This window comes from Carassius carassius, chromosome 24 (assembly GCF_963082965.1).
Source record: "Carassius carassius chromosome 24, fCarCar2.1, whole genome shotgun sequence".
NCBI lineage: Eukaryota > Metazoa > Chordata > Actinopteri > Cypriniformes > Cyprinidae > Carassius > Carassius carassius.
In genome coordinates, this window is record NC_081778.1 from 26,746,053 (window position 1) to 26,773,806 (window position 27,754).

At 36.5% G+C, this 27,754-nt stretch overlaps 1 protein-coding gene and 1 long non-coding RNA gene across 4 annotated transcripts; both read right to left on the bottom strand.

Moving 5' to 3' along the window:
- Window positions 1-251: 251 nt before the first annotated feature.
- LOC132103705 (uncharacterized) lies at window positions 252-1,615 on the bottom strand. Its single transcript, XR_009423436.1, has 2 exons — window positions 679-1,615; window positions 252-508 (listed from the first exon to the last, which is right to left on the bottom strand). It is a non-coding gene; the product is annotated as an uncharacterized LOC132103705 (long non-coding RNA).
- Window positions 1,616-2,586: 971 nt separating this feature from the next.
- gramd1a (GRAM domain containing 1A) lies at window positions 2,587-26,673 on the bottom strand. Of its 3 annotated transcripts, XM_059508325.1 has the most exons (21): window positions 26,549-26,673; window positions 26,064-26,204; window positions 21,209-22,222; window positions 14,139-14,337; window positions 13,505-13,525; window positions 13,337-13,421; window positions 13,130-13,233; window positions 12,160-12,255; window positions 11,951-12,031; window positions 11,116-11,234; window positions 10,208-10,469; window positions 9,906-10,068; window positions 9,606-9,749; window positions 8,852-8,973; window positions 7,613-7,755; window positions 7,422-7,525; window positions 7,111-7,344; window positions 6,128-6,218; window positions 5,166-5,273; window positions 4,960-5,080; window positions 2,587-4,028 (listed from the first exon to the last, which is right to left on the bottom strand). In XM_059508325.1, the coding sequence occupies exons 3-21, from the start codon at window positions 21,625-21,627 to the stop codon at window positions 3,930-3,932; spliced, it is 2,715 nt and encodes a 904-aa protein (XP_059364308.1). In that variant the 5' UTR covers window positions 21,628-22,222; window positions 26,064-26,204; window positions 26,549-26,673; the 3' UTR covers window positions 2,587-3,929. The 3 variants fall into 3 exon arrangements, with proteins under 3 accessions (XP_059364308.1, XP_059364309.1, XP_059364310.1); XM_059508326.1 differs by lacking the exons at window positions 21,209-22,222; window positions 26,064-26,204; window positions 26,549-26,673 and adding an exon at window positions 24,779-25,360; XM_059508327.1 differs by lacking the exons at window positions 21,209-22,222; window positions 26,064-26,204; window positions 26,549-26,673 and adding an exon at window positions 17,845-18,134.
- Window positions 26,674-27,754: the final 1,081 nt, after the last annotated feature.

Sequence of the window (27,754 nt, forward strand, 5' to 3'; positions counted from 1 at the left end):
ACCTTTAGAACTGTCAAATAGATTGTGAAAACATATCTATTTATCTTATTATTTAAAGATCAAAATACATATTAAGAAATAGAATATATAAAATATAAAATTAGTTATAGCTTATATATTAGGAGTGTAACGGTACACATATTTGTAACGAAAATTCTTAAAAATAAGAGCTTCAAAGGAACTATTCTGTCAGTAAGTATATATATATATATATATATATATATATATATATATATATATGTGAGAGCAGCTTTAATTTAAGTAAATTTCCTCATGACATCATGTCTTCAAAACCGAGGTACATACCGAACCTTGATATTTGTGTGCCGTTACACCTCTAACATAGGCTATAGAGAAATCATAACATCTCGTGTTTGGCTGCTGGAGACTGTGATTAGCCTTACATAGCGAATGCAAACAACTATTAACGCACATTTACAAGAAGAGAGCTTCCTGTCTGAAAACTGCACTGGTCACGTACAGAGGATCTGAACCAGAACTAACTCCGCTAACCAGAACTTTTCTCACTGATTTGTAGGCTAACAGCTCACTTAAATTGTTATTGCATCTACAAAACATCACGACCAGCTCCCTATATTTAGTGTATACCTACTTGGTATTAAATATGAAAGATTTTTAGCATTATATAGCACAAAATATCTGTTCTGAAAAAAAGACATTGTAAGTAGCGTATAAAGCTATTCGGATCGTTCTCTTAAAAGAAACAACAGAGAAACAAATGAATGTCACATATATGTTAATATCATATGCGTCAGAAAAGTGCATTGTTGTGTGAGATTCAAAGCCTCCGAAACTATTGTGATAAGTATATTATTAACAATGTGCCGTAGAGGATTTCTCATGTTTGCCTCACAGTTCCTCCCCTGTTCTTTTTGTCTTTGCTGACAAGATAATCAAGGGCTGCATGAAATCGATTGAGAATGACTTCAAGTTTAAAGTGTGCCTCCTGTAGGAACGATGTTTAAGCCTTTGGCTCTTCGTGTATGATAATTTCTAAAGAAACCGGAACGAGAAAGCAGGAATCAGTTGTGTTCAATCACAAGCTTCCAGTCTTTCCTCTCCCTCTTAGTAGCCAATGTCTGGTAGTGACTACAGAGGGCAGCACAACACTGCCAAAGTCTCACTGCCTTTATGCATGAATGAACATTCTTGAGAGTACCCAGCTCTGGTTTTCTTACTTTTTATATCTTTCATTCGGTGGTTGTTGAATAGGTAGATTTCTACTGCATGCTTTTAAATACGCTTTTATGAATACCGTCATGAACACTGCCGCAGTTGTAAAACAGGATGCGTTTCATTCGCTGCTTTTAGTGCTGTGATTACTACAACATCGTTGTATCGTCCTAACACTTAGATGTCACAGAATACCGTCACTATCTGACAATGTCCGCACCTCTGTGGGAATCTGTACAGTATCAACACAACGACCTGACAATGCCATCATCAGTCTCATGTTGAAGTGAACATGTTGCTTGCCAAATAAATCATGGACAAGATAGTATATAATAAAATATGTTTAAAAAGCTGATGTGTTTTTCCGAAACTTTCCTCTATTGACATGCATGCATTGATTTTAGCAAAAGATTAAAGGGTTCTATCAAACCGTGAAACTGATACAATTCAAAAATACATTGTCAAAAATAGAATGTAATTTATTCCTCTGCTGGCGAAGCTGAATTTTCAGCATCATTACACCAGTCTTCAGTGTCACATGATCCTTCAGAAATCAATCTAATATGCTGATAAGAGCCAAGAAACCTCTCTTAATTTTAATGTTATAAACTTTTTTTTTTTTTTTTTTTTACTGCTTAACTTTTTTTTGGTGGAGATCATGATACACTGCCATTTCAAAAGTGTGGGCTGAGTAAAATGTAAATAATAATAAAAAATAAAAAAAACCTTATCAAGGACATTAAATTGGTCAAAAGTGACACTACAGTAGACAATTATAAACACTATTCATTGGACTTTATATTTAAAGAATCCCTTAAAAATGTATCACTGTTAAATGTTTTCAGCATTAAAAAGGATCACTAATGATAATTTAGCACCAATAACAATTGATAATAAATGAGCACACAAAATCAGAACCATATCAACTTTCTAAAAGGAGATAATCCAATCAGTAATACACGCATATTTTTTTTTGCCATTTTTTATTAAACATTTGTGACTGTCACAATTCGCCTTTGCAATCGGGTCTATACAATACATCCCAGCTTTGCTCTCTCCCTCTCTGACCCAAATAAATAGCACACGCTTTCATCACTCAGTAAGGGCTTTGCACAGCAGCGCCCGCAGACAGACAGACAGACTCAGAGGAGAGGGAGATCACTGAGGCTGAAGAGCACGACAGAGTGAGGCCACAAATACAGGGACAGACATGAAATGACTTGACAGGGGACATCAGTAACAGACTGTCCAAATGAAACTGATGAAAAAAGAAAAAAAAACAAATTCCAACTCCTAGGCTCTTGGTGAATCTAACAAAGAACATGCACATCATTATGTAACATTAAAATCAATACTTTTTTTTCTGCATTTAGACATTTCAATTCCCATTACTGAGGATAATAAAATAATATATTTTATTTATACCACCTGACAGCATTTGTTTTATTGTTTCTAAATGATGCTAATTTTAATGTAAAATAATAATTGTCTGCACAGGATGATTTTCAATATTACATTAGCGAAAATCATAGACAAAATTAATTAAAAATACAAATTGTGAAGGGTTCTTAACTGCCATGAAACTGGCACAATGAATAAAGAAAAAAAAAATTGAATCTGTTTTGATTTCGAGGTGAAACACACACACATGTTCTGTATGGAACTGGCCCAGTGTTGAGCGGACTTACAACAGTCCTCCTGATCTTGAGTTCTGGTTGGTCCCAAACGTCCAGTCTGAGAAGTTCTTCCATCTGTGTGCACGCTCAGCTGCTCAAGCTAATAGTAACCCTGAACAGTTTGATTCCAGTGAAACTCGACAAGTTTCTCGACACCTCAACTACACAAAAGAGCTCATTTCACCTCAAGTCATAAATACACAGGGATTTCAAACAAAAACAAAACTTAAATATTATGGAGAAAGAAGAAACGGTTAAAATTGTAACAGTGTGTAAAAACAATCTTCACTCTGAAACTCAACCCAAGTAACAGTTGCACATTTGACTTTTTTTTTTTGCATTCTTTCTCGTAGATTGACTTTTAATTGTCATTACAATTTTTCCACATGGTTATTGCTAAAAAGGGAATTCATGTTAATACCACTTGTTCCACCCATTTCCACAATGGTCCCTGTTTAAGCAGAAACACACAATGACGTTAGACCGTAATTCAAGTCCATTAAATAAATACTGTTAAATAAGTACAGTTCTGAAATCATCAAAACAGGAACATAACAGAAGAGAAAACTGAAATTTCTCTTCCATGAAAAAATTAAAATAACTTGTGAAATGACCAGCTGAGAGGTCTCTCGGAGGCTGATTTCAGACACTTCCCTCTTAGAAATCTTTAACAGCTCTTTTTTGAAATGTCCATGATGAAATTCAGTTTAATAAAAGCTCGTGTTCAGCTTTTTCTGACACGCAGTAGGACCGAACGGCTCGAGATGCAGCACAGCTGAAGTCACCGACGCTCCCGTATATGTGTGTTATTGCTTCAGACACAGAGTTCATGATGTTCTGATTGATAAAAGAGTTGAATGTGTTTTATACAGCTAATATAAAGTCCTGCAGCTGCTTTTGGGATACTTGGGTAAGATAAAAGATACCCACATCAATCCCAATGTTAATGTCACTGAGTTGAGCACCATCTCCCGTCCATGATTTGGGCCCCCGTGGACGGCTATGTCGCAGGGACCTGTGTGTCTGTAAACAGTAGGATGAAGGGGTTACCATACGCTCTCACTGATGATCCGTCAGACTTTCTGGTTTTGATTCAGACTCCTGCTGCACCTCTGGTGTGACAATTCCTCTGTGGAGCTTCTCCAGAGACTGTTTCATCTACACAAAAGAGGAAATCACAATAACCATTTTTACTTTCATTAGAAATGTACTTGTCTTATTTGTACTGTTTATCATAAAGAAAACTCTTGCTGAAAGATATTAAAGCCAATATCCTAAGCTTAAGCTGGTGTGTCGCTCCAGCCTGGTCATACAGGTCTGTTTTTTTAAGGGGTTTTGGAGCCTTTAGTGACACCACTGATCTAGATTTTAATTTACTGGGTAACAAGTATGAAACTTCAACAACTTTGTTGGACAGAAGAAATTTCTGCCAAAGAAGCCAGAACGGTTTTCATTCCAGAAACAAATGAATCTTTCTCTACCTCTGAAATGTCTTTTACTTTATGCAATAACAGCCCAAATCTGAATAAATAAACTCATATGGAAATATGCTCAAATTGTTATAAGTTACTCTGGAATGCTTTATTCTGATTGGTCAAATCACAGCATTCTGCAGTCAAATATTGCTGAAAAACTGTGCTGGTTTGATATTTCTCATCACTCCACACTCTCTTTTGTCTTAAATAATACAATAATTTCAACTTAAATCAATATATCATATCCATTTATTAAAGTAGAGATGTAAAAAAGGGGATATATTTAAAGCATGACCAAAAATGACCAACATTATCCCTTAATAAATGCACCGCAAAATCAATTTTGTGTTGCCTTTAACTTCTAAAAACGTACCCAATACTGAATAACAGTACAAAAGTGTTGATGTGCTGGTTGTGTTATCTATTCTGGTCACAATCTATTCATCTGATTCAATACAGAACTATAGAAAAAAATTGCACTTCCAATCTCATAGAAGAGTAATAAAAACACTAAATATTCACAGACTGATTGTTATCACTTCTAATTTGTTTTCAGCAAATGCAGCATTTCGACTGCCTGATGAAGACCTCTTAAGTTCAGCTCAGGAACACACCTGATCCAGAAGTGTGACAGAAGACTGTAGGATCTGCTGCCATTTGTTCATCTGGGCCTGGTGGAACTGCCTCTGGAGCTGCAGGATCTGCACCCACTCTCCTGCTGTCTGCGGCAGAGGACTGCGGAGAGAAAGAGTACTGAATCAGCATGCTGAAAACAGTGTGTGTGTGTGTGTGTACAGCTACTCCATTAGTTTTACCATACCTGTCTGTTAAAGAGTACGAGTGCCAGGTCTCCAGCGTGTGTGCGGCCCGTTCGAGCGCCCAGAGTTTGTAGAAGAGCATCATGTTCAGAGCCACCAGGACCACCAGACTGAAGCAAGATGAGAGAAGAGATTTCAATATTGTTGTCTATGCTCAATGATGTTATAGCAATGGTGATTCGGTCATGAAAGTGTGTGTGCATTTTTCTTGAAGCAGAAAGCCAGTCTCTACCTGACACAGATCCTATATGCAGGAGGAAGCGAATAAAGTGAGATGAGAGAGAGAGAGGATCAGCAAGGAGACATTAGGAAGCGAAAGAAGGGAGGAACAGAAAAACACACACTCCTTAGATGATGTCAGTGTTATTTAAAACAGGATGTGATATTACCATGCACGCAAAAGTGTTAAGTCTGTTAAAAGGGATGGTTCATTCGTTTTATTTCTAATAACATACACCCAACCTCATGTTACATTGTTTTTTCTTCTTCAGTGGAATCCAAAAGAAGATATTTTGTAGCATGTCTGTTCTTTTATACAGTATACAATGAAAGTGGATTGGGACTGGAGATGAAAGAAAGTAGTCTAGAAAGTAGTCTATATGACTTTAATGCATTATTCCATGTTTTCTGAAGCCTTGTGATAGCTTTCTAAAAAAAAAGTTTTACTGAAATTTTAATGTGTCTTTTTGTGTAACACAGAAGATAAAATCCATGCAGAATTCAAATGAGATGAGGACATGAGTGAAATATGACAGAATGTTCATTATCAAAACGAGTTGTTCAATGAGGCAGTCGGTACGTTCTGCTCTTGAGTCAGAGCCGAGCTTAATGTGCAGAAAAAGAAGCCACTGCTGTAGTGATGACCATGCGCTCAGATCTGATGATACAGTGGATTGTGATAATGTTGACAATACAAATGCATATAGAGTAATATGTACAGACTGTCAAAGGTGGAAACACTCACATGAAGCTCACGATGAGCAGGACGGTGGAGATGCTATTGTTGCTGTTGCCAGCTCCACGCCACCTCTCCCCTAATTTCACATACTGAGCACCTGGAGAACAGGAAAATGACTCATTAGCAGGCATGTGATCAGATAAGGGAAAAAAAGAGAAAGAAAACCTATATTATATGAAATTATTATATAATTATTTAACAAATCAAAGACTACTATTGCAATATTAGTCATTTACAATTAAAACAATTTTTATTTTATAAAAATTATTAATTATTCTTATTTATTTTACAGAACAACAGTAAAATTACAATAGTAATATTTATGGCTAAATAAATATGGTTTAATATTTAAATATTAAATAGTAAGATTTAATTAAATAATTTACAAAAGGAAAACCTAAATTATTATTATACAAAATATTATTTTTTACTTTATTAAATTCTGTGATTATTCATTATAAATCAATAAAAACATAATATTAAAGCAATAACGGTATTTTACAATAATAATAATCATAATAATTTATTTTATAGAACAGTAGTAATATTAGGATACTACTATTTATGACATTAAAACTATACAGCTGCTCTTTATATTACTAAACATTTTTTTTTTTTTGTCAAATTTACATGAATCACATCGGTCATACTTTTCAGGTTGACAAATTCACATATCTCTTTATTCCAGTATAAGCATAATGGTATTATTATTATTAATATTATCATATATTTAAATATTTGGATTAAAAATATATTTTTTTTTAAACCTATTACTATTGAAATAATATTATTGTACTGTAAAATAAAAATTTAATAAAAATAACAATATCATTTATTTTACAATGCTAAAACTGATGATCTTAATTTCTGATTAGTCCAGTCAAAGCAATTCCACAATCCACCACTAGATGTCAACACATGCCACATGGACACGAAAATCAAAATTGACAAAAATCTGTTCTGGCACTTCCTTGCTTTGACCGACTCACCAGCTTCTCTCCTTTCACGCTCAACTCCAATTCCTCGGTCGCCCCGTTCCCCGGCTCCTCCCGCTCCCGCTCCCTCTCTTTCTCTCTCCCGCTCTCCTGCTCGTCTGGGACAGTTGCGTTTGCGTCTGCGCAGGCCGGGTGGCGTCTTGGCAGAGGCTGCAGAAGGCCCTTCCCCGGTGCTCACTACAGAAATCTCAGACTGTAGCAGCGTCTCCAGCTTACACAACTCCATCTCTGACGAGGAACGCAGGGGGTGTTTTTTAGCACCAGTATCACAACAAATATTTGCACTGAGATGAGAACCTATTTACCCATGTGTCTATAATACTCTTCAATGCCGCTCCACGTGTTCTTCTCTATCAGAGCTTTCACAAGACTCCACGGCTGTTTCCTGTAGCAGATATCAGACGAGACCCTGCAGACAAACACACGATGGCTCCCTCAGCAGGGTTTGCATTTGAAGCATACCGATACGCTCATAACAATGGTCAGGAAGATCTACCTGAGGCGGCTCTTGTGCTTGTTGACAGAGGTGAGGCAGTATCTGTGTACAGTGTAGAAGTAGTCCTGGTAAGGGATGCCTGAGGTTATGACCTCTGAGTCCACCACGTAACACTCCCCACGGGTGCTGCTCTTGTGGAGCGTCTGCGCAACATGACAAAATACACAAAACCATCATTAATGGAGAACTGGGATCAGTACAAGCTTTGTTAACAGCATGTGCGGTATTCTGTTGATTATCAGAGGAAATCATTTAAAAATGCCTCAATTTGCCTTTGGCATTTCTGAATATGAAAAAACAGAAATATGTAGCTTCTATTTTTTAAGCACTTTGGTTTATGTGTAATATTAGAGCTGTGAAAGTGGCTAAATTGTCATTTTAGTGGTGGAACTGCTGTTTTCTTTATATAAAAAAATGCTTGCTCTATTCTTTTTATATTGTAATTTCTCATATTTGCTATGTATACTGCATTAATCTAACTGAGACTTGTTATAGTACTTACATATCTTTGCTCTCGTTGATTTTCTTTATATATTATTTTTCTTAAATACTTTTTTATTTTACCAAAATAGCTTTATATTCCTTGTTTTTTTTTTATCAATCATCATCATCATCATCATCATCATCATCATATTTTAGTCATATGGACATAGAATCACATTACAACCACAGAGAAAATCTGTTACTTTAAAAAAATTATACAAATGTATAAAATTTCCAAAATAAAATTCTAAAATAAAAATGTAAAGGCATTACAACAGTAACATTACTTATTTGTTTTATTAATTATTAATATCAACAATTCTTCTTTTATAGTCATATTGATATACAATCACAATGTTTGAACAAATCAAATCAGAACAGCTCTACAAGCAAGCACACCAAACCTGGAACTGTTTAAAAAATGCATTTTAAAATCTCAATTGAAATTTTTATCCTAAAATTCACAATTTGACCCCCCCATCCCACATCATGTGGCCCTAATACTGTACATCTGGAACATTTATTTAAAATTTTGTTCATTATTGTTGTTCAAATAATTACATCAAAGATGTATGTGTTATCAGATTTAAAGAGATGGCTCACCTAAAAATTTTAATTTCATTGAGGCAAAATTGGATAACAACAAAAAATGTGTCGAAATATCTTTCTTTCGGTTTTGCAAAAAAAAAATAAACCATGAACTATCAGTTTAAAAAGAACGATGGCAATCAAAGCAAAAGAGCTGCATGGACCCACCTGCGTTTCCACCACAGGAGCAGTTTTTGGGCCCAGCGGGTTGTTGATGGCGATGGTGTAACTCAGAACTCTACTGCTGTTCCCACTGCTGCTGTCCTGCTGCCACTCGTGCACAGAAAGATCTGAACCAATCACACGTAGAGAGAGGCCAGAAAGAGGAGAAGAACAGTTATAGGACAGGGAAAAAGAAGGGGGTAGATGATAACAGTCAGAGCACTTCCAGGGGCACAGGGAAGGGGGCAATTATCCCTGCAAACAACAGACGAAGCTCAGCACGAGAGAAAAATACTTCTCACACTGTGCTATCCAGGCTACAATTCCTTGATTTACCACGAATATTTTGACGTCATTTACTGTACAAAGAAGATAAAGTTACCAAGAATAAAAAGAATGAGACTGGTATTTTATGCTATATAGAACACAGCGAAACCAAATAGTCAAGTTCTCATTATCTGCCCCAAAGGGCCCTATAGGACAAACAGCATAAAAAGAGCAAAGGGGAGGGGAGAAAGAGGACACAAGGGATCTGAGAGCTGCAGGAAAAAGCAATAACAACACAGCAGAAACCAGCCATGCATTGAACAGCCAGCAACAGTAAATTATTAAATGCAAGCAGGAACTCCAGTCGACTAGGGGAAGTATTTAAATAAGTATGCTGAAGAGAAACAGAATGCAACAGTAGGAAAATGAAAAATGCAATGATGTAGAAGTAGAAAAATCAGCTACAAAATAGCAGTTTTAAATCTGAACTGACCAGTGAAGTGACGTTGTGAGAAGAGGTGCTGTATGAAGTGAGTGTCTGAGAACAGAAGATCGTGGAGCTTGTCCACGCTCATGCGAACAACTGTGTTGATATGCAGCCGGCCTCTGAGGTCCGCACAGAAGGACTCCACCTCACCTGTGGATATTAAATGTGTTAACATCAACCAGTTGGACTCCTTATCAAGGACATAGCTATTTGACACATTTTTATCAGAGAGAGTGGTTTTACATTTTTTAAGAAATTAAGGTCCCAGTTTGTTGTGAGAAACAAGGAGGATTTACAATTACTCACTCTCTTCCTGAGTGTCAGAGGAATTGCTGGGGTCAGTTGGGAGCTCCTCATCATTGGTCATATCCAGTGAAGAGAGGTTTCCCAGGCTGTGTGGGACACTGGGAGGAGACTGAAGCGACTGATTGGCCGATTCCGACTGGCTGTCCCCGCCTTCCTCCAAGATCTATAAAAAAAAGAAACACTCTCAAATAAGTTCTTGTTAAACCAGTTCTGGTTAAACCGTCTAAATCTTTTTCATTAATTCCATTGTACTGTTCTTTGAGTGTAACCCCTCAGGTATTAAACAGAAGATTGACTCTTACAGTTGACGATGGGGCAGTTCCAGTGTTTGTGGTGGTGAGCAGTGAGCTCTGGGAGCTGGGTGGACTGGGTTCAGGCTCGATGCTGGTCCGAACTGACGGCACCTCCACAGGCTGGCAGGAAAAGGAAGAGGAGGATGGAGGGGTAGATCCTGAAGCGCAGGGAAGAACTGAGGCAGATGTGGGTGGAGAGGAGTCCACCGGAGCCACCGGCACTGATCCCAGATCCAGCAGGTCAGTGACGGAGACCGGCTCCTCACCTGGCCTACAGGACAGAAACAGACAGATGTAAGTGTCAGGGTTTTCATAGTCTAATATACAGAACTCAGAACTCCCTGACCAAAGCAGCAAAAACACTGACATGTCAACAATGTTTACATTTTAACCATTCAGTACTTATCAACTTGGCAGCAATGACAGCAAATTCTGCAGTAAGCAGAGAAACTTATATTAGCCTGAAGCTACAGTAGCAAAAACGATACATTTAATGCTAAGGATCAAACTGTCATGCAAAACTAAAATGCTTTCCTGCTGGTATTCTAAGTGGACTTCAGAGGGAAAAATTCAAATGAGAGCAATGTATATACTACGGCCTTTTTTATTTTAACAACTAAACTAAATATAGTTAGATACATGTACACATTCAGTTTTCATGACATTAGTTTTTTCTTGTGTTCTAAGACGAATTTAATCAAATAAAACGGAATAAATTAAGAACTGGTAAATTTAATAAAAAAAATAAAATTATAGTAATGTATATAATATAGTCTTCTCGAGCTAAATAAAATAAAATATAGATAGATTGATAATAACATGGTACACTGTATATACGCCTTCTGTCTGTCCTTGTATTCTAAGGTAAATTGAATAAATAAAATGTCATAAAGAGATTCCTCTCAGTGTGGACTCACAGCAGGCCGTTCATATGTTCAGCAGTAGGGGAGACGTAGTCATCATCTTCACTAGTAAGCCCCAGCTCAGTGCCGTAACACTGGTGAACGATGTGCCAAAGCTCTTTAGGAGACAGAGTCTGTGGAGGAGAAATAGAACCTCAGTACTTCCAGTAGAAACCTCGGTATTAACACCATTTCTGTGAGGCGGTGACACAGCATTTAAAACTTCAAAGCACTACTTCATATTTCTATAGATTTATTCTGGTGACCAGGACTGCCAGTTACTTTCTGTAAAAACGACAGGATTTTTAAAAAAAATTAGTTTGCAGATTGTATTTAGCTATTTTAATATTAATAAAGTATATTTATAATCAACATCCCCACTGACTCTGTTTGATGTTTAACTACAATGTGTTCTGGAATGCTTCCTAGAAAAGCAACTTACTATTGTTTATAGAGGGGTTTTTTTATTATAACGCACTGTTGAAATATTTTAAGCTAGATTTACCTTTTAACTTTGTTTTTTAACTAAAACTTAAACCATAAGAAAACATTCCAGCAAAGTTATTGAATGTTAGTTGCAACAATATAAGCCACAGTAACTTTATATTAGTGTTTAGTTCTGACAGACAAGCTTGCAGAAGATGTTGTAGCCTTGAATTGCAATGCATCTGTAGTCACCACCTGCATCTTGTGCTAATTATAATGGACAATCGCCAAGCAATGTTGGTCACACGCCAAATGAAATTGTCTACACACCGACAAATACAGAGCACTGATTCTGACAGGAGACTTCAGATGGTTGGGTCTTTTATACAGATAAAATGTGCACTGACACTAGCGCGATTCTCACCTTATCCATCAGTGCATTCTGCCACAGTCTGAAGATCATCATGAAGCTGCGATCCCTTGCCCCAAATGATGTGAAGAAGTGCTGACGAATGCAAGATCGGATTTTAATCAAGACAACGTTTATTGTCTTAGGAGTTTCAAAATGCAGCTAACAAAAAAATCCATTAATGGTTATTTTAGCATGTATATCCAGTGTCTGAAGCGCGGTACCTTCTCATGTTCAGTGCTTATCTGGATGGCGTTAGGGATGAGCTTGGCCGTCTTCTCCTTGGTCAGACTGGTCACATCTTTCAGCAGTATGGTTATCTGGTGATATTTAGAGAGAGAAAGAATATGAAGGCTTTATAAATTATGTATACCTGAGCTAATGGATCAGAGTAATGGTGGCACAAATATGCTAATTAATATCTATGCACTACCATGCAAATATAAGAATATGGACAATAAAATAATTTATGTTACAAAAGATTTCTATTTTAAAAAAGGTGCTGTTCTTTTGAACTGTCTAATCAAGGAATCCTGAAGAAAATAATAATAATAATATTAACCAACACAATTGTTTCCAACGTTGATAAGCTAAATGTTTTAACATGATTTCTTCAGTAAAGGCTGATAAATAATTCAGCTTTGCCATCACTGGAATAAATTGCATTTTAAAATATGTTAAAAAAGAAACATTTAAAACTGTAATAATATTTCACAATATTATGGTTTACTGTTACTGTATTTTGGAACAAATAAATGCCTTGGAGAGCAAAGGAGACTTAAAAAATCTTTCAGCCCCCAATCTTTTGAACAGTAGTGTAATGTAAGCTATACTGTGTGTGGTACTTTCTTAAAAAACATATAATTTTTATAAAAATATATATTAATGTGAAGACTTATTGATTCATTTTCATGTAAGAGAGTTCTTTTTTCAATCGTATTTCCATTAAAGCCAAACTGTTTATATCAAGTTTTACTGATTGCATATAGAATGTTAAGTTTGGCTTGATTTGATGTTAAACAACAAATATTGTTTTGATTCAACAAATGCACATTTTTTATTGCACTTCATTTAACTTACATAACATTTACCAGCTACTAGATAATGCAAATAACTGTTGATTACTTTCGATATTGATCATTATTAATTAGTTGTTACAGCAAAAGTCAATGTTTTCAGTAAAGTGAGGGTTACCGTAGTTTCCCATCGGAAGATATTACTATAGAAGCAGAGCCAGTTCTCAGACAGGTAGAGACGGCCCTGGAGTAGAATGTCCCTCTGCAGTGCACATGAGTAGTCTAGATAGAATGCAAACACAACCATAGGCCATGTGATCATCACACTTAAAATAATATGACTCATTACATTCCTTTGCTTTACTCATGAAGTAGTGACGCTCACCCACTATGAGACGCTCTGTATCAGGCAGCTTTTTAAAGAGTTTACGGAAGTCTTCATTCCTCTGTTTGTACGTAGGGCTCAGAACCTATATATCAGATAGAGATATGAGCGGAAGAAACCAGCGCTGTCAGCTAAAGCAAAAACTTGCCAAGACCCCAGGATACTTACATTATACCAGCTCTGCATTTTCTGAAACAAAGAGGAAAAGATGAATAAGAGTTTTGATTTCCATTTTTATTTTTAAAAGATTACGTTAATTGCATAAACATACAAGCTCAGTTTAAAGTGAACAATTAAAATGGACACTATTTACTTATTTAATGACTGTTATCGGTCTTGTGCACAATTCATAAGTGCATATTATTCCAAAAAAATACAAATTATATAAAAAAAAAATAAAAATCCACATATTTTTCAACCAGTGGATGCTGTCTTTGTTTTAAGATACTGACTGCAAACCTGAATATCCAATGCAGATTCTTCATGCCTAATCAATCCGCGATGTACACTTCTGGTCAAAAGTAAATAAAAACTTCTTTGTGATTTCTGAAGGATGATTTGTCACTGAAGACTGGAGTAATTGCTGTGTTAACTATGACCTGTTTAATATTTTGCTTAAGCTTAAAAAAATGCTTCTTTCAGAACAATTTCTAAATGTATTCAACACTTGCATTCTTCCTGTTCATTCAGAAAAGAACAGCAATACAGTGCTCAGTATGTGGGTGGAAGAGCAAGCACTCATCATATCAGACATTAGAGTGATGACCATTAACCAATCTCACCAGGTGAGTATGTGGCTTACCTTGGCATTGCGGGTGAAGTGTCGGGCCGCGAGCGGGTAGGAGGAGGTGGATGAGGTGGGAGTGGGAGGCAGGGGGCTCTCTGAACCCCCTCCGCTTCTATCCACACCCGTCTCTCCTTCACTGGCTCTTCCTCCCAGTACACGGCGACGCAGGGTGGGCGAGCTGCCGGGAGTACTGCGTGGAGAGTTACTGGCTGTACTGCAGGCGGAGGAGAAGTAAGGTCAGAAAGGGGACACAGCACTACTCTTCAACATCCCTTAAAGGGCAACTGGGTCATGTAGAAGGAAACGACAGAAAGGACAAGGTTTATCCACTATTTACCAAACAGCATTAATTGATTACAACTAACTGATTCTGGTTTACAACATACAGTGTGCAAGTTAAGGAGCGACTCTAGCCTTTAAGTTGTTTAAAAACACAATCAATCTGATATTATGAAAATTTTTAGCAAGCACACTTATGAACAAACTGAAATACACACATACACATAAACACACACACACACACACACACACACACACATACACACAATGTCACCATGATTCATAATTTTAAGATGTAAGATCAAAATCAGTAAAAGTGTATTTAATGGTTTACACTTCTAGACCATAAAATCCAAGGAAGAATCATAATTAATCGATCATTTCCATAATGCAATATCAATATCTACAGATATTTCACTAAAATAGATGAAAAATCTCTGAAAAAGAGAGCCTCAAGGCAAGAATGGATAACAAACCAATGATGTGAATTTTAGGAAATGTGTTGGTCAAATAACAAGAGAATAAATTGTTACGAATATATTGTGTATATTTAATAAATCACCCAGTACTACTTGCTATTACATAACAGAGAATGCAACACATTAAAGACTACAACATTAATGGAAATCAACTAATGCCAGGCCTGCATTATCTAATAAATATCTAATAAATATTCTGCCTTGACCAACTTTAACCCACAAGTTTTCCTGTCTGTAATGCATTTGAGTGGATGAGTTCAGTCAGTTCGAACTAAATGTTCAGTGCAGGAAAGGTTTTTGAACCTATCCTGCAAAACACCATACAAATAGACAGTCAGACTTTAGGACATCGATTACACATTACCTCCTGCAAGATGAGAGAGTCACAGAAGACAACGGCGTAACAACAGACCCTCACCAAAGAAAGTACTGTGGCAGTTTGCAAGGTAACCACATTTCCAAATATTTTAGAGATCAAATGTCAAATTTAGAAATCAAACATTTTAAAACCCATATTGATCAAGCACTAATCTAAATATCGTGTCACAAAAAAGTATAACAAAATATACCTCTTCTTGATAGATAATCACAGTTTAATTCAACTTCTCTTCTACTACTCTTTATCAAATCATCTATAAGGTCTTATTGATTACTGTACTTTATCTTTAACAACTTTGGCCTCAGCCTGTTCATATCTGCTTGGATCCCAGTCTCACGTTGTCTTGGTTACAAAGGGAATGAGGGGGGGGGGGGGGGGGTTATCGGAGTCTCCAAGGTAACCTGGCAAGATCACGAGAACACACTTCTCACTTAACTTGTTGGTCTAGTGGTTTAAAATCTGAAATGTAAGCAAGCACACAGCAAACCAAAAGGAATGAGCTGGTACAGACACTTTTATTTGTCAGCAAAACCCAGAATCACACAGATACTACCAAAAGTGAAAGAGCAGTAAAACAATATGCAATCTTAATAAGCCAGAACAAATGTTTATGTGGTTTAAGGTAAAAAAAACAAAAAAAAACACACATGGCACATACTATACATTATTGTTTCTCCTCTATGCCCCGCCTTTCTGAAACGTGTCGATTTTTACAAAGCTTGTCGTTCTGAAAAGTGAGGTGTATGCTGATTGGCCAGCTACCCAGTGCATTGTGATTGGCAGAATGCCTAAAGCGTGTGATGGAAATGTTACGCCCCCTAACACTGTAATGCCGTGTTTCCCAGCGTTGGTTCCCAGGTTGGTTCGGTGTAGTACATTACGGGTCTCTTTCGGGTTCGGGCACGACTTTTTGGACCCGTGAAGACCTCTAAAGTAATGTAGGAAACATGCTTCAAAGACTGGGAAAAATAGGGATAAACTAACTAACTAACTTAATAAATAAACTGTCAATGACTTACTGACGTGCAGCCACCTTGGGCATGAAAATAAAGTATCTACAAATATACTTATAACTACATATTATATTATATTAGAGCAGTCTGGAATGCAGCATTAGGTTAACATTTCAATAAACGAGCGTGTAGCCTACTACAATTAGGAACCATTCTATAAGGTGACATTTCAGCACCTGACAAACAGATAGCGACTCCGAAGTAGCACATAAAGCACGGCTACATGCGACTGTGTTTAGTGCATTTCTTTGGAAACAGACATGAAACAATAATGAACGTTCGTAAAATTACTCGTAGAAAACACTCTTAAGTGCTAAGATCAATCGTTATCGGAAACCCCTGGCCCAGCGCTGCTTCCGTGTACAACTGTAGGCACAAGCTACATAAAAGTGATGATTACGTTTTGAATATAGATATTTTTCTTACAAAAACAAATTGATTCGCTACAGGAGGCCTTTGTTCACCCCCAGGAGCAGTGTGAGACAAAAAATTGTATTTTTATTTTTTTCATGGATGGGCATAGGCCTTCATGATTATGACAAAAATGATAATTGTTGATTATTCCCTTGAAACTGTAATTGCAATTATTAAATATGATTATCAAACTCATAATTTAAGCCACCGTTTGATGCAACTGCAAGCCATATTTTTTATATGAAAATAAACAAGCTGAAAAGACTCTAAATGAAAAACGTTTAGTGATTTTCTATAGTATTAAGCCTCAAAGGTCAAATATATATCAAACTAGTTTCTTCTTTATAAAAAAGAATATATGTTATAATAAAACAAAAATTTAATTAATGGGAAAAAACCCTTAAGATAACACGTAGAAAGAAAAAATTGCATCTTAAGCATGCAGAATAACTTTGAATGATTAATTGCCGCTTTTAACAATTTCGTAATTGTGGCATCCATAATTGTAATCACGATTAGAAATTTGATTAATAGTGCAGCCCTAGATGGGCGCTTCTTATTTAACTTCTTTTGGCCTGATGCATGCAACACCTGCTAAGTGGCATTAAACAGCTTGAAAGATCAAAGACCATTTTTAATATAACTCTGACTGGATTTGTCTGAAAAAAGAAAGTCATATACACCTAGGATGCCTCTGGGGTGAGTAAAACAGCCTAATTTTCGTTTTTGGGTGAACTGACCCTTTAAAATTTCATTCAATCAAATAATAAATACAATACTAATGCCGCGAGCTTCAGCGGCTGGCATCTACACTACGTAAACCAATGCAAATGTGCAAAAAAAATACATCAATTTTGTCATTTATATAAAGTAACCCCATTACGAAGATGGTATTTGCATGCAGAACGTGCAAAAAGTAAAACGACAACAAGCGCCAATCTAATCCTCAGTGCTGAACGTGCATTTGTGCACACCGGGACAGATCAAAAAGAGAAGAAATCGCAGTTGCTTGTGTGTTAACACCTTAACCTACTACTGCACTGTGATGCAACAAAAACTGATAATAGTGAATGCTCAATCTACATAAGAATTCGGTTGTGTAGAAACAACAACATTCGCATGAACTGCATAAAATAACAAACCCATTTGCTACTTACTCGAACATGTCATTGGTTGTTTACTCAATTCAATGCGTGATGCCCACGTTTATTTTACAGTAGCCTCTCGGTATGGCACTGCGCTGACACAACAGATGGTACATTCAGATTAACTACCCGAATGCATTGGAGACACTGCTTCTTCCCTTCATCCGCAGCCCGTTTTAGTCCAATATAACGTGATCGTTCAACGTCCCCATCCCAAAAGAGGAACCAGTCCCCCTGTAAAACGCAACGATCGCCACCATGCGCGCTCCGGTTTATCCTAAAGCAGCCTACACACTGGGTGAGAGGGAGAGGGAGAGGGAGGGGGAGGAGAAAAGAGGATGTACTGTGTGTGGAGGAGGGAATCAACACAGTTTAAGGCAGTGGCCCTCACTTTACCACCACACACAAGGGCCAAACCATAGGGGATTATGCTTAGTGTTTATGTGAAAGCACTTGAGACAGTAAAACTGGATTGAAATGCTTTGCTGAGGGACTGGACACCTGAAGTTGGCAATGACACAGTAATTCAAATTAAGGGAATCAATCCCATTCCCAGTTTGTATAGAGACCGTACAGTGCTTTATAATCCTTAGAGGTCTGGCTGTTTCCATAATCTGTTTTCCTGGGAGAGGCTGCCATAATCTCAGTAAGAAGGGTGAAGGGAGGCCAAGACATAAAGATATACAAATACAGATTTGCATGTAAAAAAAAGTTAGGATCCTAAATCATATGTAGCCATTATGGCAATGGATAAAAGTAAATAAATAAATGCAAAGGTATACATTTAGCTCTTAGCATCTTCACTTATATAAAAAAAATGGCAAAATTAATTGTGACAATAGGGTCAGACTGAAAACATAATGGCGTATTAATGTGCTGTGACTTATTTCAAGCGCTATTCCATATGCTGGAAGTTTCAGTAAATTTAAAGGAATTGTTGTGAAGTACAAGGACCTAAAATATACAGACTTTATTTTATTTCTGAATATAGTAATAAAAGAATGCAATAAATAATTTTTTTACCCAGTGCAACTTATGTTAAGAATACAACTGGAAAATATGGTAGATGCAAGTCAGTTATGTACAAGTGTTCTGTCGACCTCAGGAAACGGAGCGATCAATGTCACTCTACCTACTTCTGAGGCTTTAGTATCAGTGATCAAACAGAAAATGCTAATCCACTAGAATTGAGGTTTTGAAGCTCAAAGCAAGACAATCTATTTCTGCAATCACAAGTATCTGAAGGGAACAGAGCTTAAAATGTGTGTGATCTGAGAAATGCAGCAGCACTAATCAAGTCTCCTAAAAGGATCTCAAGTTTATATATGGACATATGGCACACAGGACCACAAGTACATCATGGTCAAAAAGGCCAAAGCACCCAAAAGAGGCTTAGACAAATGAAATCTTCAGACGTAAGAAGCAACTGATGTAAACAGGGTGAAGTACAGACAGTAATGGAGAAAACAAAGTTGCATAGAGGTTTAAACAGGCTTAAATTTTAATCATGCTATTAGGAGGTTATAGATAAAAATAAATAACTATTTGGTTAATGTTATTCACAATTCACTGGAGCTGATGTTGATACAAACCCTAAACTTGTCTCTTGTCATCTAAGATGTTGTGCAAACTTGCATGTCAGGAATTTGCATTGATTTTGGACAGCTAAACAACCTACAGATGCTGCTAAAAAAAACAAGGCCCATTCTACAATCAGCAAAAAACGATTAATGCAAATGAGCAATAAACAGGCATTACCTCTTGAACTCCAGATTAATACAGTACTGTCTACAAATGGATTCATCACATGTAAATGATTCACACTGTAATGCTCATTCATGCATGTCTGAATCATTTCAAAGGTGACAATTCACAGCCATGAAAATATATTTTGTTTGTTTCAGACTAACAAGGATTGTGTTCAGAGCTGCTGGCTAATTGTAAGGTTTAAGGTTCTAGTAAGCTAATAAATAAATAAATAAGCACTTGCTAAACAATATCCAGAACCTTGTAAAACATCACAGTAGGCTACAATGTTGTGCTTGTCTTCGAAATGGCTGAGCAACAAAACAGAAAGAACTAGGTCAGTGAAACCGGTTGGTAGATGAGAAAAACAAGGGGACAGCTGTTCATGTGGCGTGCATAAAACACCTTTTGCTCTCAAAGCTAGTCTTTTCACTGGCTGACAGTCTTCACTGCAGCATCAAACCAGCGGCTTCTGATTGGGCAGAAGTGACATCACCAGAAAAGGCGGAACACTCCCACTGGGTAATAGTGATGTCATGTGTACGAGAGCCAGACGGCTCAGATACAGCCCCGCCTCCATCTCTCCACTGCCAAGAGCACTCATCCTCTGTGGTCTCTTTTGTGTCACTCTATCATCTTTCCTGTTATTCAATGAAAAGGAGTCAATAAACCTCACCCTAATTACAGTGTTTCAGGACTCTGTTTAACTTGGTCCCTGGAAATATTTCTGGAAAAATTCACTGTAATTACAACTAGCAATAAAGCACAGTGTTTATATGCTTTTATGGAACTGTTACAGTAAGAGTTAGGCCATATTTCTAGTGTAGATCGAATGATGCCAGTTTACTAAGAAACATTTTCATTTGCATTAAAAGAATGTTCTGGATCAATATAAGTTCAACTCTACTGATAGCATTAGTGGCATTACTGGTGGTTTTATTTTCATGTAATATTAATAATAAATAAGTAATACACAAGGTGTTATTTATTTATTTATTTATCACGCCATGACAAAAGCAGTTATACCCAGTACATTTCATGTGATGTGCTCAAGGATACAAGAACAGTTCTTTTAAGACTAATTCTAACACTTTTAATTAAATAATTAATTCTTGAAGTATGAAGTATTATACAAGTAATTTTCTTAATTCAAGAATTACTTATTTACTTACTTTGTTTCCATGTTTCTTGCTGCCTTTATACATGCAACTAAGGAATGAGTCAAAACCATTTCCTGTGGTACATTACATTATGCCACAAATACTGTTGATAGAGCACAATTTGCATTGCACTCTGAACAAATTCTGAAGTAGATACTGAAGGGAAGACAAAAAAACACTTCTTTAAATCAGGAAATAAAAAAATATATAAAAAATATTTCTTATAAATACACAACAATGAAGAATAAAAGACAAAAACTCTATCCATGGAAAAGATAATGCTTGCAAGCGTGTGTCTTAAAACCAAAAACATCTCATGCCTAACCAGAGAATTTCTCCACCTTTTCTCATTGCATCTGCTGCACATGCAAGAATATCCCTCTGAGCTTCTAGCACGGATGCACTTAAAAAAAAAATGCAGCGTAAGGAAAAGCTGCTGACGGCACAAGTGGGAGGAGAAACACACTGACCTGCTGCTGTCACAATCCGAGTCCTTGCTGAGAAGACTACGGACAGACCAGCGAGAGCGCTTGCTTAGGGAGTTGCTCCGTGATCGTGAGCGGGATGGGGGTAGGAGAAACATGGAGGGGCTGCCCTGCTCTTCCTCTTCTACATTAGAAACCATCGGAGGTGATGGAGATGCATGTGACGGGCTTTGGCTTGCATCTCGTTTCCCTTGTCCTTTATCCCAACGATTCTTTGATATGTCCTCTTGAGGCACTTTGGCTCTTCTCTTCTCTCGGTTTCGGCTGTGAGAGTGGTATCGGTGTGGCCGTGGGCTTGGGGAGCAGGACCACGACTCCGTATCGGACGATGGTGGGAGAACATTCAGGATTGGAATGGAAATGGGCTCAGCTATGGTGATTTCAGGAGGCGGTATCACAGCCATCTTCTGCAGACTTTCATATATTAGCTAGAACTTTCTGCATCATGATTGTCTAAGGCTGACAGTTTCATTGAGGACAAGTTTTATCACGCACAATCAATCGTTGAGAAATGCCAGATACTTCCTAGTCTCTAGTGTTCTACATGTGGTCTAGAAATAGAGCCCAAAATAAATATTCCATTATGGAAATACAATCTGATGACATCTAGACAGGTTTGCATCCATTACAACTCACTGTCACGAAGAAAGAAGTCAGTTCAGGTTCCTTCACAGCTGTACAGCATATATACGGCATAAACTCCTGCAGCAGGAACTCAGAAATTGGTTGGAGCCATCACTGAAATATAATTTACATGAAAGTGTGCAGCCATCTCTTGTGCAGGTTATTTTCAGAGTGAAGAAATATTTATCATTTGAGCAGTCGAATTTGCTTGCAAATGTCAAATCCATCTTCTTCCTGTTTCTCTGTTGCAACTAATGTCGTCTTTTAAAAAAAGTCTCTGCCCCCTTTTCTTCAAAAAGCAGTTCGCAAAAAATGCAGTTTTGCAATCTGCCTTGTCATCACGATTTGTACATCAGGTATGATAAGATCATGTTGCTGAGGAGGGGAAAAACTGTATTTGTTTTTAACTTATTCAAGCCACAGACTAAACATTTGTTTTTTTATTTCAGCTTTTTTAATATCATAACCAAAACATATCTTTACAGATCCATATACTGTATAATGTTATGGTATGTCAGGAATGCGTATCCAGTAATACATCATTTAACACTTAGAGAGTCACTCTTAAACGTGAGTCACTTTTTATTTTAAAGGGATATTTCACCCAAAAAATGTAATTCTGTCATTACTTACTCACTCTCATATCGTTCCAAACCCGTTAGACCTTTGTTCATATTTGGAACACAAATTAAGATATTTCTGATGAAATACGAATGCTTTCTGACCCTTCATAAACAGCAATGGAACTGAAATGTTTTATGGCCCAGAAATGTAGTTAGGACATCTGAAATGTAAATAGTCCATGTGACAAGTGGTTCAACCAAAATGTTATGAAAAGAAAATGAGCTGTAGAAAGAACAAAAAAATAATGACATTATTATATATTTTCTCTTCCTTCCTTCTTCATGGTATTCTCATGAACATACATCGAAGACTTACAGGAAAGAGAAAAAAATGTTGTATAAAGTCAATATTTTAGTTTTCTTTGCACACAAAAAGTATTCTCATAGCTTCATAACATTACAGTTGAACCACTGATGTCACACTGACTATTTTATTGATATACTTGCCTTTCTGGGCAATAAAACATTTCAGTTTTGCTGTCTATGCAGGGTCAGAAAGCTCTCGGATTTCATCAAAAAATATCTTAATGTGTGTTCCAAGGATGAAAGAAAGTCTTAAGGGATTGGAATGACATGAGGGTGAGTAATTAATTTGGACAAATGTGATTCAAAGATTCCAAACTAAATGTATATTCAAGAAAAGTAAATAAGCTGTAATGTATTTGTAAATTAACATTTAAAAGAACGGGGTCAATAAGACTTTTGAATGTTTTTGAAAGAAGTTTCTTATGCTCACCTAGGCTGCATTATTGCTTGATCAAAAATTCAGAAGAAAATTTATATTGTGATTTCATTCTAATATGTTGATTTGGTGCTCACAAAAGAATTCTTATTAAAAAAAAGCAGGTCAAATTGTAGCACTGCTTTATTTGATTATTATTTGTTATTATTATTTGTTTTGTAAAAAATAAATGTCTTGGGGAAAAAATCTTACTAACCCCAAACTTTTAAAGGTCATAGTGTTAATCCCAAATACATTTCCACAAAATTATCGAAAACATTTGTAAGAAACAATGTAATAGCTGACAAAGTTTGCTACTAAATGAAAAGTCTTGTTGGAATCCTCCCATATTCTTATGGCATTACTCCTCTAAATGAGATCAGGACTGACAGGGCAGATTCAGAGCAACACAAACATGAAATCATAACAACCTGCATACTCAGCTAGGTGTTGTTAAATACCGTAAACTGTCATCCATGTATGGGTGGAGTAACCGTTGGATAATTACAGTAAAATGTAACCATAACTCTGTGATTGTTTGTTTTTTTGTCACCTTGAACCTTTAAGAAACACCTCGAGATAGTGTGATGAGAAAACAAGCTAAAAGTACTTAATCAAACTGATAATGTGAAGGTTACAGGCCCAATCCAAAAAAAAGAGGTGAACCAAAAGTTAGTGCATTAACAATCCTGAAATCAAATAAAGCAAAGCCAGTGAACCTCAAGTTACTGCCTTCAATTTAACTTGTGTAAAACATCAACAGTTAATCCAATAGACAACAATAAAATACCCACTGAATTTTGAACAGCTGCTTTACCCATACTGGATTTTATCATAAGCAGTTGAAACTGACAAGAGTCCCACAACTAAGCACAGTTTTCAACAAACCACTGGGTCATTTTTCCTTTCAGTGTTACCACAAACTGCTGAGCCATGCTGAGGCAAATCAACCACCACAATAGTCAAGCTTGACAGTGTCCTCTTTATTGTTCACTTTCTTTCAGATTTAAAGAACTCTTCCTGAACTCAAAGAAACTCTCATAAGAATCAAGCAAAAGAAAACTGCAAACGAAATAACCACTTTCAAATACACAAATTAAAAAAAAACATGAACCAAAATAGTAGTAATCTCACCAAGGGATAGACAAACAGCCAAATCAGCAGTTATCCCGACCTTTTAAACTGTTGAGAAATTGTGTAGAACTTCCTGATTTTTGGCAAATTCACACAAATTCATGTGAAACCTCCTACTGAACGGTTCATCGCTAGACTTTAGAACAAGACTGACAGCCAGTTAAATTAAAGGCAGGGACAAGATCTGCCGCTTTATTTACTTTCCTGTTTGAACAAGTCAAATCATGTCTAGGTTTTGTTTGAACAAATCAAACTAGGGCTATTAACACTTTCACTTACACATAGAACGTATAAAAACCAATAGTGTGACAAATAAAAACGTTTTTATGATCAAAACATATTTCAGCTGAATAAATGACATCAATGCCAGACGCTTTAAGAACGTAATAAATGTAGGTCTGACTTAATAAGAATAAATAAAATAATAAATGAATTAATAATAATAATTCCTACCTCCCATTCGACGAATTACCCCCATTGTTTTTTTCCTGTTCGGCCTCATACACCAGACGGGCGACAGTTCGAGGGGTGATGTTAAAATCCACTTTCTCGCAGGAACACATCAGCACCCCAATTTAGCCGGAAAGCTAACAAATAAAGCAGCTTTCGTCGCCAGTTTTCAAATTTAGCCACTTTTTTTCTAATTATTTATTTCTGTTTAACTATTTAGATTAAACATACGCGGAAATATGCGGAAATGTCAGATCACATTTCAGTAAATAAACCATGTTTAGCACCGGTCAGCTGTAAACTTACTATTCAGACAGCAGAGGCGAATACTTTAAGCTAGTTGGCTAGCATGCTAATGATACCGGGTGGGAGAGAAAACGGTCTTCTGTTTACTTTTTCTTATCCGTGATTTCGCTTTTCGACTGTCCCAAAAACATAGTCACAAGACTAGCACTATTCATAGTTTATTCTGTTAAAATATGCCCCCTTAACTTAAGTCGCAATTACATTTCAAGTATACGAATTTTCCTAAGTTTAAATGCTACGCGAAGAGAAAGTAGGAGCTTAGTTTCCAATGCGACGGGTAAAAAGTTGAAAGGGGTAGAAACTCCAAGACAAGTACAGTGACGCTTTGATAATTAAGTAATTAAAGTCTGAACACATAAGAGGCGAAAAATAAATGTGGATATTGTTTATATTAAAACGCGGTTCAAAGCAGAAAAAAAATACTTAATGGAAATTATATTAAATTACTTAACTCCACCCCCGCCCGGTTCACTTTATGGTACATTCCAGCGAGAAATCATCAAAAGACTCTTCAGTATGCGCAGACAAAATGTAACGGGTGTTTTGGCGTTGTGTACGCAAATAATTAATATTGAACATCGATAAAGTTCTTAAAATTACAGAAATAAATTAATAGCATATATGGGATATCTAAATGTAGTATATGTTCATATTACCAACGCCTTATCAAGAGCAATAATAAAGCATAACAATTGACAGGTCATCAAAAATCAAATAATAAATAATTATATGCTTCAATCATTAAGATAAATATTAGCTATTACTACCCTATATAGTTAGTATATAATCTGCAACACTCGAATTTCCCAGTCTGACAGTCCGATTTATTTTCTTACTGCGCCCTCTTCAGGACATAAACTCAAAATAGAGAGGAGGAACACCTTAATAATATGGGAGTCCAACAATGACAGTTGATGAATTATAATATAGTAGAAATCCTAAAAGAGTGAAGAATAAGTAGGTATTGGATACAGCAGCTTACCTTGAATGCTTGTTTGAATGCTTTTAATAATCATTAGGCTATTCTATCAAGCAACGAGAGATGCGTTTGGAATGGATCTTTTCTTGATCTTTTCTTGCCCGTTTCTCGCCAAGAATAGGGTCACCTTGCTCTCAGAGAGGGCTAAAGAAAAACAGAGACAATTTATTAGGGCTATTAGTGAGGCGGCGACCAGTTGAACTTCACTAATTATGCTAAAAATTGTAGCTATAAAACCCAAAACAATCTTCTGAAATGCGTAGCCTTCTTGATACTTTTATACTTTTTTGTAGCAAACCACCAGCTGTAAGTTAAATAGTAACCGTTTACATCTATGTTTCATGCATTTAACATTAGGCTATAGTTCATTTGGTGTATAGAATGCTATGTAAACAGATTGTAATATCCCGTCTCTGCAGCTTTTCCTGTCAATCAGGTTCCGCGAGAACGTTTAGTTTATTAAAAAATATTAAATAACCTTGACTCACCTCTTAATTCGAGTTTGACGGGGTTTCAGCACGTGCTCTCTCTCTCTCTCTGTCTCTCTCTCTGTCTCTCTCTCGTGCTAGTGCGTCTGATTTTATGAGTTGTGTTTTAGAGTAGCGGAGAGATTCCATAGAGTTGTGTTGCTCTCCGTGTGCTGGCACTGAATGGGCATCTGGAAACTCGAGCTGTGCTAAATATAAAAGTTCACCAGCTCGTGTGAGTCGTTAAGGAAATCAAGTGGGATGCTTTGCGTAGGCTATGGCTGTGATGGGGTTGTGGAGGGTGGTCTGACGTTTGGGGGACAATAACAGCAACCATCACTTCGTAGAAGTTTATCAGCTGCTCGGTAAACCCCTGACGCAATTTTGAGATGTTACTAATTTACCTACACACTCATCCTGCATGGAAGGACAATGGTCCAATGTGATTTAGCACATTTATAAAGCATTTGATATCAGAACAAATAGTCAATAAATAATAATACAAAAAAATCTAATAATAATTAGTTAAGAAAGTGGAATTATCATTTCCATTAGGGAATATTTTGTTAACCTTGCTGTCAATGAAACGTCCTTGTGCTCAAGACTAAGTAAAGTGACATTGAACATCAGTGCCTTGAAAAGAAAACGGAGAAGCTGTGTGATAAGCCACAGCAAAATAAATCTGTCACCGCATAAACACAATTTATTATCTAAATTTGACAATGGTGCACATTTTAAAACTTCCACATTTACTGTGTCATATACTCTGGACGTTTTGACTTTATTTCTGAATATTACAACCAATGATATATATTAACATATATTAATATTAACATTTCCTTAGAGAGAAATATAGCAGCTTGTTAATCTTTACAGGTTTCTTTTATAGAACAGATAAAGCACCATCGAAGGGCACCTGCCACTGTAATTTACTCTAAGCTCATTTGGCAGTAAAATTCTGCGGATATTCAAGCAGAACTCTTTTGCATGACAAATCTCTTTTTGTGTTCCCTGTGACATCACTGTATATTGCAAAATGCTAAAAATCTGTTTACATTTTTACTGAATACTTACACTTATTCTTAATGAATGTGAGCAGAGCTCCTTTTTCTTATAATTTAAAAGAAAACTTGATATAAGTATGTAAGAACACTGTGGCATCTGCTGTCTAACAAAGGCGGGAAATGCAAATTTTATTATAATTCAGTAAAAACAATCCTGTTTCCA